General features: G+C 38.0%; 1 protein-coding gene across 3 annotated transcripts; it reads right to left on the bottom strand.

Annotated features, from left to right (window-relative positions):
- Nucleotides 1–2,971: 2,971 nt before the first annotated feature.
- On the bottom strand, nucleotides 2,972–12,132 carry LOC311263041 (cell surface glycoprotein CD200 receptor 1). 3 transcript variants are annotated; one of them, XM_084362889.1, is made up of 8 exons: nucleotides 11,956–12,085; nucleotides 9,079–9,170; nucleotides 8,012–8,065; nucleotides 5,932–6,240; nucleotides 4,017–4,286; nucleotides 3,800–3,896; nucleotides 3,669–3,711; nucleotides 2,972–3,577 (listed from the first exon to the last, which is right to left on the bottom strand). In XM_084362889.1, exons 2-8 carry the CDS (start codon nucleotides 9,137–9,139, stop codon nucleotides 3,488–3,490), a joined length of 924 nt encoding a protein of 307 aa, XP_084219015.1. In that variant the 5' UTR covers nucleotides 9,140–9,170; nucleotides 11,956–12,085; the 3' UTR covers nucleotides 2,972–3,487. The 3 variants fall into 3 exon arrangements, with proteins under 3 accessions (XP_084219015.1, XP_084219016.1, XP_084219017.1); XM_084362890.1 differs by lacking the exon at nucleotides 9,079–9,170 and having other exon boundaries at nucleotides 12,073–12,132; XM_084362891.1 differs by lacking the exons at nucleotides 8,012–8,065; nucleotides 9,079–9,170 and having other exon boundaries at nucleotides 12,073–12,110.
- Between the last annotated feature and the right edge of the window lie 29 nt (nucleotides 12,133–12,161).

Below are 12,161 nucleotides of genomic sequence, written 5' to 3'. Positions count from 1 at the left end.
GTGATAATGAAATGCTGCTGTGTTCCAGGTTACAGGTTATGCAAATGTAGGGAATCTGACAAATTGTTGTCATTTCACAGCGTCCCAATTGATCGTGATTGATAGTGACAATCAAAAGGTAAAACAACATTTTTGATAACCTGATAGCTGATGTTAGCATGATGTTAGCAACTTCCTAGCTAACATTACCGTTTGATTACATCCTGTCTGTTTCATTTCAGGTTTAAACAAATGTCAGACAGAACTAAATTTCTTTATCAATTCACGTCTTTGCTTATCGTATCGCATCAAATCAGTATTGTATCAAACAGTAACGTTTGCTAGAATGTGGCTGAATGCTAACGTTTGCTGTTGTCTAATGGAAGCTAAGTTATCAAGCTTGTTGGTTTACCTTGGAATACGGTCCGATGTCCCTCCAGAATAAACTATATGTTGTCTTTACAGTTGTTAATCAATCAGGAAACAGTGAAATGATAACAAGATTTTGCACTCTAGAATACAGCAATATGACATTTGAGTACCCAGAGGGGGATGTCAGAGGACAATGGCCGCCATACGTTTATGGTCTATAGCTCTCGACACAAGTAAAAAAGCTACAGACCACATTGCGGTCGCATAACTTAAATGTCACCACCTCTAAGCATCTTAGTACACAAAATAAAATAATTGCCATACAAGTTTTCTATAAACAAATCAATATACAAGTTGTAAAGTTAGAGTTAGAATAGTTTGTAACTAAAGTCGGCCTGTAAAGACGGACCAGTGAGTAGATTAGTCTGTGTTCAGTCTGATGGTGTTTAAAAATGTTTTTTATGTCATAGAACCAAATGTGTAAACATGTGGTGACCACAGACCTTATTTCAGGTATTTAACTGTAAACCCATAAACCCACAGTGAATTAGCACCTGGAACTAGATGGGCCTAACCGAGCAGGGCTCAAAAACATAGCCTACATCACACATCCTGCACACCACACTTACCAGGTCATCACAGAGCACAGCGAAGTGCAGAAGTAAAACATGTCCAAGAGGAGGTCAGGTACCGGACACTCACCAGTCCTGAGTCGTACCAGCAAGTACAGACCGCGAAAAGGAGCCCGTCTTGTCCAAGAGATTGAAACGTATAAACAAACAGGGTCTATACCATAACACTGCCATATATATGACGCTCATCCCACTTAACAAGGCTGTTGACAGTACCACGCTGCATGTAGAGCACATTATCTGGAATGGGAGGAGTTGAATGAAGCTTCACTTGTTTGACTTGAAGAATATTGCCAGTCATATAAAAGGTTTTAACAGTTCAGAGCCTCTTCAAGAAAGCAACATCTCCAAAAACCGCAACCCCAGAAGCTTCTGACAAACTAGTTAGTTACAAATGGACCTGATTGACTGAGTACTTTTTTGTTTGGCAAAAACAATTTCTTCAAACTTTAGCTATTTTTAGCTATAATGAGATTAATATTAATTAATGGCTACATTTATTTTCAATATCATTTTTGGTCTTTTAATTCCACACTAATTTATTTACTGAAACATTTTATTTAAATATTCATTCATTTGTTTCTGATTTGGGCAGTTTCAGCCCTCCATGCCTCAATGTTTATAAGCCCAAACTGAAAATCTAGCCATTTGTGCCAATATCCAATCCATGATGTAACAATGTCATGTTTCTATATGTGAACAGGAGGAATTATTACAGCAAGTAAAACCAGTTTTAAATTACAAACTGGTATGTGCACCTGACTATTATTTAAGACAGATTTGAACTGTGAACCTTTCAGCTGTTCCAGATGTGAGCGTGTATAGTATTATTCATCTTAACAGGACTTTAATACAGCTCATGATCATGATGGTGGACTATCTTTGGTTCTCCACCAGTAGATGGCAGAACAGACCCTCTTTCCAGTTTCCATTCATATCCCCATAATGAGTTCCTTCAGAAATGGGTCATTATGAGGGCTGCTGAATGAACCAAATGAGTCCAAACTCCAGTGCTGATGATTCTGAAACAGGTGACAGAAACTGAATGTTCAGCCAAGTATCCGTTAGCTTTCTGCTGCCAACAACATACAGTGAGAAACTCCTTTTAACATTTGTGTCACACTATTGAAACCTCTGATACATTATTCATTATGTTGTACAGTGTGTGATATGTGATCAAATAAAGATTGTTCTTCCTCTTCTTCTTCTTCTTCTTCTTCTTCTTCTTCCTCCATTGTCAGCATTGGAAAATTAAATGCAACCATGCCATTTTTAATTTTGCAGGGCTCAGCTATAATGAAATCAATGTGCTCAGATGTATTTCTAATACACAAAATGACATAATTATTGATCTTTATAACATGAAAACTCTTTATAATAATAATTCTATAATAATAATTCTTTTCATATTATCTTGAGACAACTGTGTCATTTAATTACACCTGTGTTCTCTACTTAGCACTTTTAATGGGTTAAATGCAGCAATAATTAATAAAAGGAGCACTATGTAGTTTTGGGGATAACATTTTCATCAGAAGAGAAAGATCTTCATCGATTGATTTTCACCCTTAAACAAGCTAAATAAACAAACTGTCTTGATTTTCATGACTGAATAAACTGAATAAACAAACTGACATTAAAGGACAACACAACTTCACACTGTTTTACTTTGTTTATATTTGGCGGACCCTGCCACCTTTCTAGCTTCAAACAGTTCCATTTCCTGTCCCCAGTATCACTTTCTTCAGAAATGTGCTTAAACTCATTGTGAGAGTCGCTGAGTGAACCAAATTCCATAACTCCAGCGCTGATAATTACTCTTCAAGCGAGTATCGGTTAGCTTTCTGTTGCGATCGACACACAGTGAGAAACAACCGACTCCTTTTAACATTTGTGTCACACTATTGTAACCTCTGATTCATCATCAGCTTCGGAGAAATCAATTCAATAGAGTTATTTTTAGCTGTAGTGAGATGAATGTGCTCAGATATATTTTTAATACACAAAATGACATAATTATACTGTACGACATAACATGAATACTTCACGATTTTTTTTTTCTTATCTTTATTTTTACTGGATCAACTGCAGCAAGAATCCGTCTCTTTACAGTTAATATATAAATAGAATCATCATCATCATCATATAATTGCAGTCTGACAACATTAAAAGTCTTTAGTTCTGTAGTCTTGGTGTGCAGCATCCGACTGAAGAAGGTATTTATTGCATATGTAGTTATTATTAATGTTCTCCGTTAAACGCCCACACTGAGCAGTGGGATGCATGTGTGGTGCACAGGAGCCAGTGTGTGACATCAGGTACATCCCCTGTTCCATCAGTCAACCCTTTAGGGCAGAATTAAACAGAGAGGCTTCCCTCTCTTATCGGAAGTCTTTCATCTCACTCTCATATACTACTTCATCATTTCTCAGTTTCACAGCCTTCAGTTTCTCACAAAAAGCCATGTGCGCCCGAGTGTGTGAGAGCGATGCATGTGCAAGATTTTATGTGAACAAATCTGCAGATGAGTTATAGATAGAGTTGACACGTTGAACATAGCTGGCGTAGGGCTCCACTTCCTCCACATCCTCCGTCTGAAAAAAATACAAAAAACAGAGAGTTGTCACGGACAAAACTTGTGTAAAACACAGAACTATAAACTGCAGTTACAGAGAGATTACACACCGGTGCAGTTTTAGCTGGCGAGCTGTCGGACTGCTGGCATTGCCTGGTAGAGGGTGGATACACAAAGTAGCTTGGTGACCCAACATAAAAACTTGCAAGGAGTCATTTTAGTGATTCATTTTCATTCTTACCTCAATATCATTAGTTTCTTTTGTGCAAAAAATAAAACTCCTGCACAAAAAAACACAAGTAGCGCAACAGCAGAGATGAACAGCCAAGGAACATAACCTGCAGTGAGAGAGTGAAGGTTTTATAATAACCTGCTGGTCTTCAATATTGCACATCCCATCTATTTACAAAAATTAAAATAAGCTTTCTCATGTGCAATTCATTCTGAACAAGTCTGACCTTTTGTGGGATTCGGAACCAAAACCTGCTCCTCTCTCCAGAACGGGTGGCTGATAGCACAGCTCAGGTTTTCTGTGTCCATTCCCTCTGAGATCTCCAGACGACTCTCGACTGTAAAAAACCCATCTGAGACAGACGATGTTTTCACATCCGTTAAGTTTCCTGCGTGTCTCCAGAATATGTTGGCAGCAGGTTTTCCTCTTTTAGCTTTGCACACTGCCACCATCTTGTTGTCTTCTTGCTCAAACCAGGCTGTTATACTGGGAGGAACTGAGCCAGGGAGGACAAAACACAGAAATTAGATTAGCTGAATCTTCAGCTTGCTGTTTTAAAAGTTCAACCAAATCATGAAAAAATGTGCTTGCCTAAGTTAAGCTTGAACACACTTACACTATTTCAAGTATAAAATAGTTCCATATGAAAATTGTCGACAGTTATACTGGTGCATTATCCAAAGTAACAGGGACATTGTGTCTTGGAGGTTTAACGCAACAGATATATATGTAGATATTTCAAGAGCTAGGCAAGCAAAACAAAAAATGTATCTTCAGAAAGAGAAAGTCTCGAATGCTCAGGAAGTTCAAACAACGTGGGATGAAGGTGCTCTTTGCTAGTTTTGGGGAAGAAATTGTAACCAGAGGAGAGAGAAGTTTAGACTTGAGTTTTTATGCCTAAATAAACTGAATAAACACTCTTTGCTTTCATAACTGAATAAACTGAATAAACAAACTGACCTCAGAGGACAACACAATTTCATACTGTTTTACTTTGTTTATATGTGGCGGACAGCTTGTTTACTCAGTTACGGAAAAGATGGATTATTACCTCATTAATATTGTAAATATTTAAATTCTAAGCTTGAATTTCTTTTCCAAAACTACATAGCGCCCCTTTAATTTCAAAAGAGAGAAAAATACAAGGCACTCTTCCTGCTGCCTTCCTCAGGGTGTGAATAAGAAGAAGGCCTGGAGAAGGCAGTTTGTGCTGCTACACGTGGGTTCAGATCATTTTTAACATGCATTGTGAATGTGTTTAAGAATTTCCGTATAAAAAAGCCATCTGAATAAAGGCCTTGGATTTTTCTCTTTCTCAAAACACAATGTGTGTTAGGGTAGTTGTCCTATCAGTGGCCTTAACCAATTGGTCCCTGGGTTAAATGCAAAATTTGATTTCACTAGGCCTATATGTTGCACTGTGTAAGGCCGTGTATAGGCCCTGACACACCACATGCTTTCAGGTTCTAGTTGGCACCGGACGGCCATTATTTGAGGTTTTTTTTGTCCGATTAAGCATGTAGTAACAGCGTTGGCTCGTCGCTGAGAGAAATCACTCTGATTGGCTGTTCATGTACTGTAGGCCGATCAGTGCAAAAAAAGAGAAACGGAAAAAGAAAGGGAGAGCCCCTTTGAGCCTGTCGCTGCAGAATCCATGATTCCACCCATTAAGTGTGGTTTCTGCGTATTTTTATCCTCCGCCTCTTCACCAGTGCCATCAACAACTTTTTAATCAAACATATTCTCGATTAGAAGTGGCTATATAAGTGAGAGTGGTGTGAAAAAATGCTGCTTTATCATAATATGTTTTGAGGTATTTCCTGTCGAGCAGGCGCAGAACGTACAAGATTATTATGGCTATTGGTTGTAGTCTTTGTGGTGTGTTCAAGTGCAGCTTTTTGGCCGAGACACAGGAGACGTGAGGCATCGGGCAGTGTCGCAGCTTGTTCTTTGATGTTAGTCTTGTGTGCCTGGGCCTTGTGTGACGATAAACTTGATTTGATTTAATGCAGGAACATACGTCACTACAGGTAGGCAGGATTTCCTGTCTTATAAATGTTTCTGAGTGTTACCCTTTACAAAGTAAAAAGCAGTTTTATTGACTACATGACCATCTATCCTTGTGAGGAAAAAAGTCCTACCTGTGATAGCCACGTTGATCTCATAACGCACGCTTCCTCCTTTGTAAACAGACTCACATTTGTAGACCCCTTCGTCGCCATTTGTGAAGTTTGGGATGTGCAGGTACGGCAGATCACTGGATGTATTTCTGAGTGACTTGCCATCATTGCATGTGTCTACTCTTCGGCCTCCGTCATCTAAGGATATCTTACATTCATCTCTGTATTTCAGTTGTATTGTCCAGATAACATAAAGCGTCTCATTCCATGTCTTATTGCTGCATGTCAAGTTAACATCACTCCATTCGTTGAAGGCTGCGTGTCTGACAACTGAAAAAAAAGGAAAGAATAGTCCCATTACTTTAGTACATAGTTCTGCTATGATTGTGCTGATTAAATATTTTGGTTTATTTCTGTTATTAAACAACATACACAGTACACATGTCCTGATGAACACAACAAAAATGCAAAACCAAAAAAACACAGACTAAATGCTGTTGTAAAAAAAATGAAACAAAATAAAATCAATTAAAGATAGCATGCAACACATATATAACTGTAGGCATGAAGCGTGACGCATGATAAAACACAGCTCATATAGTGGCTTTATGTTGATTTCTCAGAGGCGTCATTTACATTGAGGGCGCTAGGGACATGTCCCCAAAACTTTTTGAATGGGCTGATTTTTCGTCATCCATCACGTTTTAAAAGCATACTTTGTTTAAACACACAAACAAACAAAAATTCTGGAAAAATAGCTATCACCAAGAAGAATCATGCTGCTCCTGATTCTGGTGTGAATTGACACGATTGTAACCCAGAACCTAATAAGTAAATGCAGCATAAACTAAGGCAGATAATAGATGTTATCAGCATGTACTGTCGAATCACAACAAAATACATTAGATGGACTGATTACATTTACGCTAGCTAAATCAGCCCGAGGTTTCCAGACATACTTTGATCATTTTGTCTTATTTGCTTGATTTTACAGTACATAGGTATAGCCTTTAGACTAGAGTGTAGCTTGCTTAAGAAATTGTGCCTCCTCCCTTTTTACTCTTGGACATCGCATTGCCTAAAATCGCATGTGTTGAAGCCCTAATGTCCCCACCACTTTTCAACAGAAAGTGACGCCCTTGTAATCACTGACAAAAAAAAATCCCAAAGTATAAAAATGCTACGTAAGATTTGTTTTATGATGAAACCTTCTTAACAGTCTTAAATGATGATTGCATTCTATTTTAAATAAACCGAAACTCTTTATCTATGCTCATTTGAAAATGAAATAAAAAATATATAGAACAATGAATTGAGGCTGACAATATCAAAACATCTATTTTTATGATCTACTGAATGGAAGAATTTTGACAAACATTTGGTATAGCCCCTTTAATATTTTTTAATTGTATTCCAAAATTAACTAAAAATTAAAGGTACACTGTGTAGTTTTTGGGAAGACATTTTTGTCAGAGGAGAAACATCTTCATTCACTGATTGAAACTGAAACAAACTAAATAAACAAACTCTCTTTGTTTTCATGACTGAATAAACTGTACAAACTAACTGACCTTAAAGGACATCACAATTTTATACTGTTTTACTTTGTCTATATTTGGCGGACCCTGCCACCTTTCTAGCTGCAAACAGTGTTCTGGGTAGGACCTTATTTTCCTGAGAACAGCTTGCTTATTCAACATGGGGGAAAAAAATATTATTAATATTACTACTTTTATTATTACCTCATTGATATTGTTAATATTAAAATTCATTCATTTGTGCTGCTACACATGGGTTCAGCTAATTCTTAACATGCACTGACAATGTTATTTATATGTAATATTGTAAATATTAATATTCTGAGTATGAATTTCTTCTCTAAAACTACATAGTGTCCCTTTAAGACTTAACTAACTCATTTCATTTGAGAAATGTCTTAAATACTAACTAATAAGTAGAGAGAAATGAATATGAAATGTATATTGTCGAGTTCAACCTCATTTGCCTCACTTGGTAGGTAATACCTAATATTAATAGTCCCATTTAGTATTTTACTCTTTATGCAAAACAGCTTAAGAGAAAAAGGGGAAAATGGGTTTACCATCGCCACCAATAGAAGAATCGTTGAAGTTCGCAGAGGTGTTAAGATTAGTTCCTGAGAGAGAAGGAAGTGGATGTGAGGTTAAAAAGTTAGTAAAACAGTCCTTTTTTCAATCAGAAAGCAGCAGTTAGTGATTCAGTGTGAGGTGTCCATGAAGCAGAGCAACAATCAAGGTGGTTTATCTGTTATTTGTCATTTGGTTAGTCAGTTAGCCTCTTCAAGATGTGGAGTGCTTGAAACGAGTAAAACTGATCTGATGTGACCAGTTGCTGCAGGGCTGAATCAATGAACATAGCTTTTGCAAAACAGAAAACTCGTCTTGAGGAAAATAATAATAATAATAATCAACAGTAATATCTAAAAAATACAAAACAGGCCACTTTTATTGCTATGATCTCCCCAATTCACTTCTCACACTACAGAGGAGGTTCCTGTCAACGTTCTTATTTTAAAGAAATGAGTTGGAAAATTCCTCATTCACTGTCTTCATGTTTACCTCTGCCGGGTGAAAGCACAACAACATTCGTGAGGTGGGGTGTCAAAACCACAATGTCAAAACAGAAGTACCACTTCAGCCTTTCAGGGACCACCACAGTGGGGAAAAGTTGCATCATAGATCTGAGATCATGATTTCCACTGCAGGAACAAGTGGCTGCAAGCCGCTTGTTCATTCAGAAAATATGGGGCAACCTTGTCACACATCTGTTATGGAACATTTTCCTCTCCTGTCAGCTTCTGCAACACCCCACCTCCATGCATGTTCTTTCCACTAACTGTCTGAGTCACATCACGACAATCTCAGAGTTTCTAACCACTTACATTTACAGTTTACTACCACCAACACAGCTCATATAACAGTAAACCACATTGTTGTGGCTGCACGACAGACAAAAAAATTATAAATTATAGTTTTGTAACATATACAGTGTTGCGTAGTACCCATGAACACAATCACGTTGAGGTTTTTGAGGTGCATTTTTGTATCTGAAAGCTGGATCTTACCACGGCACAAAATATTAAGGACTAAAACACACCAACATGCAAGAAAAATATGTTAATGTTCAAACCTGGACCCAGGCTCCACGCCTCAGGCAACAAGAGGATAAAAGCAGCGTAAATCCACATCATGTCCCTCGTCTCCGTTTGTCTTCAGGTTCCTCTGTAAACTCTCACACCAGGAGGACAAACATCAGATGTAGTCCTTAACTAAACTTACTAACATCGATCCTGAACGCTGCCTATAGTGGCATCAGACTTAGATACTCATGCCATTTACTCTAATCTAGCAATTTCACTTTCTATATTTTTGCCCAATAAGCTCAGTAGAGTAGAGCTGCTGCTTCAACCGGTCCAGACAAACTGAAAATCCCTGACACCCATCATGATAAAGACATATAGAGGACATGTGACTAACAGATCCCTCCCTCCCTCCCTCCCTCTGTCTCTTCCCCCTCTCCAAACCGCTTTCCACCCAAACATCTGCCTTCTTCTCCCCCACACGATGATGTCTGATAAGTCAAGACACCAGTTTCCTTTTCTTGCCAGTCACATGATCAGCCTCTTTCAAGTGTGAACAACCCATGCCAGACAGCATTGTTAAGCAGACACATCAGACACAATAGTCCTACTCAATATAAATGCTACCTATGGTACAGTGAGCTAAAACTAACGCAGCGTAATACAACTGACTTTTAAGTTATAATTGTTGAAACTAAGACGGATGTGTTGATTGTTTTGTGGACTTTTGGAGGCTGCAGTTTGTGTTTTTGAACTGTATTTGCATAATACTGAGAGGTTTTTTTGATAATTTAGTCTTTCCTTTTTGATATAAATAATATGGACAAAATACCAGAAACACCTGTCACTATGACATAATACAATGCCTCTATACAGTCTCTAAAGTTACCCTACAGTTGAATCAACACCTCTCAAAAAGCACAAATTTTTATAACCGTCAGATTTGTTGCAAGGTTGTATTATTAATATTCATTAGTTTTAGTTGGGGTTTAGATAATAGTTTGGTCACTTATTGAAGATCTTCATGCTGAGTAAGTGTTATTTGACACAAACATTTGATTGTGATCTTGTGTATGCTGTATGCTGATGTAAGCACATCTTGCAGCCTAATGGTTAGACAATGCAGAGTTACTAAGTGTTGTTGTGGGTGAAGGCGTTATCACTGACTCGAGCCCCAGTTTGCACATCAGCGATCAACTGACAGCAAAATGCATTTGTCAGTTATTGCACATATGCGGTTATGACCTGCACGCTCTATGCGGAGTTAGCGGTTTATGGGTTCATCTTGCAGTGAGATGTCTCGATATTAGCGGGCCTACATAGGAACAGTAAGAGCAGATGATGACACAAAACTCAGCTTTTCCTTAACTCGGGTGCACTCTCAGTCTACCAATGTACGCCACAGAAGAACTGTGAAAACAGCTCAGTGCAGATGCACAACTTATGAAAGGTACATTAGTTTCTGATTGACACCAAAACCGTGGAAGTGGAAAATCTTGACTTATTTGCACGTCCGGATGAAGTCTGCAGCTGTTTGTTTTAAGGTTTCAAAAACAATGTGTGAGGAAGTAATACTTGCAGTAATGCAGGTTATTAGGCACAAGACCCTTCTCCTTTTTTAAAAAATCTAATATTAGACTGTTTTTATTTCACATACAGGCAGCAGAGGTTCAGCTGACTGTGAGCTGGCACACTTGGCATAAGGGAACTAGTTTTTCCTTAGAGTTGCAAAACCTTAAAAGCTGTGACATTGCTCAGCTGTGTTCCTCAAATTCCAAATAAAGAAAAAAAGGTTTAAAAGATGATAGGTTAGGGACTTAAAAAAGTCTGTGACACACTCTGTGCTTGTGTGTGTGTGTGTGTGTGTGTGTGTGTGTGTGTGTGTGTGTGTGTGTGTTTGTGTGTTTATGCACTGTTTCCCTTTGATAACACCAACTTCCTGTTGATGTCAAAATCAGCATTTTTGGCTGCCCAAAAAAGTGCTCTGAAGGGTGAAGAAAAAAGTGAGCTGAATGAAGTGAAACAGTATTTATTTCTTCTAAAAGAAATTATTTTAGACAAAATCAATGACTGACCTACATTTGTAACTTGTGGAGCAGTGCCTTCTCCATATAAGAAGTGAATGCTGAAAATCTATGAAAATAGACTAAATACATGTTATTTTACCATTCAAACTGAACCATGATTAGTGCTTAAGCAGAAGTATGATATTTTTAAGATAACACAATATTCTTCCCTGTGGTTTTAAAGCAAAAAACATAGCATTAACACATTAGTATTTGTATGTAGGCCTAGTTGATTCATTTTGGCTAAAGTAATAATAAAATGACATTAAAATAATTGTTACTCTTGCAAGTCCTGAAATATGAAGTAGCTGCTCAGATACAACATGCTACAAATTCTACATTTTCTGTTATTGGCACATATTGCACTAGGGTTAAAATTACACTTTGATGACGCTGCCTAATAATATATAAGATACTCTAAAAAGTAAGGCTTCTTGCAAAGGGGGCGGAACCATCAATAAGAACAACTGCTGATCCCGGAAGTGTGTTTTCCTCAATGTAAATTCTCATCTGAAAGCTTTTCTTTCCTGGACACTGAAACACGGAAGTCTTGTAGATAATAAAACGTTGCTGATATATGTTTAAGTTATGACGTCCTCTTTGTTTCTGAGAAATAACTTTTTTTCCGTCGGTTTGGTTCACAGAATGGCTTTGAATACTACGATACCCATGAGCCTCAGCTACGGAGAGGAAGTCAGTCAAGGACATGAGCTGTAGCAAAAAACATGTAACATGTGAAAACGTACTCAGACGCGGAGGTGGACCGGTTTATTAACAACATACCGAGCTTTTCCTAAAAGGCTTAGCTTCTACTTGCCGTCAGCGGTGCATGCGACTGAGTCGTAATTAGACGGATATTACCGAAATGATCCTTGGGAGTCGTAGTTCACTTCTTCCATAGCGATGTTTGATACATAGGCGTGTATTTTTGCCTTTCACAGAAAAAATAACCAAAGAACCATTTGTTTTCTAACGCACCCGCCATTTTTGTAGAGTCTATTGTCCGTTAGTGTTCCTGCTGTCAGTGCAGCTCATGAAGTGAACAGAGTGGACGAAACAGCCCCGCC

This window comes from Pagrus pagrus, assembly GCF_965226575.1.
Source record: "Pagrus pagrus genome assembly, chromosome: 9".
Taxonomy (NCBI): domain Eukaryota; kingdom Metazoa; phylum Chordata; class Actinopteri; order Spariformes; family Sparidae; genus Pagrus; species Pagrus pagrus.
Note: the sequence above shows the minus strand (reverse complement) of the source record. Positions and strands in the feature narration are given on the sequence as shown.

Coding starts and splice junctions, on each gene's coding strand:
- LOC311263041 (XM_084362889.1), bottom strand. CDS start 9,139: ATGATGTGGATTTACGCTGCTTTTATCCTCTTGTTGCCTGAGGCGTGG. Junction 6,241..8,011: donor TTCTTCTATTGGTGGCGATG/GTAAACCCATTT, acceptor CTTTTTTTTCAG/TTGTCAGACACGCAGCCTTC. Junction 3,578..3,668: donor CGCCAGCTAAAACTGCACCG/GTGTGTAATCTC, acceptor TATTTTTTTCAG/ACGGAGGATGTGGAGGAAGT.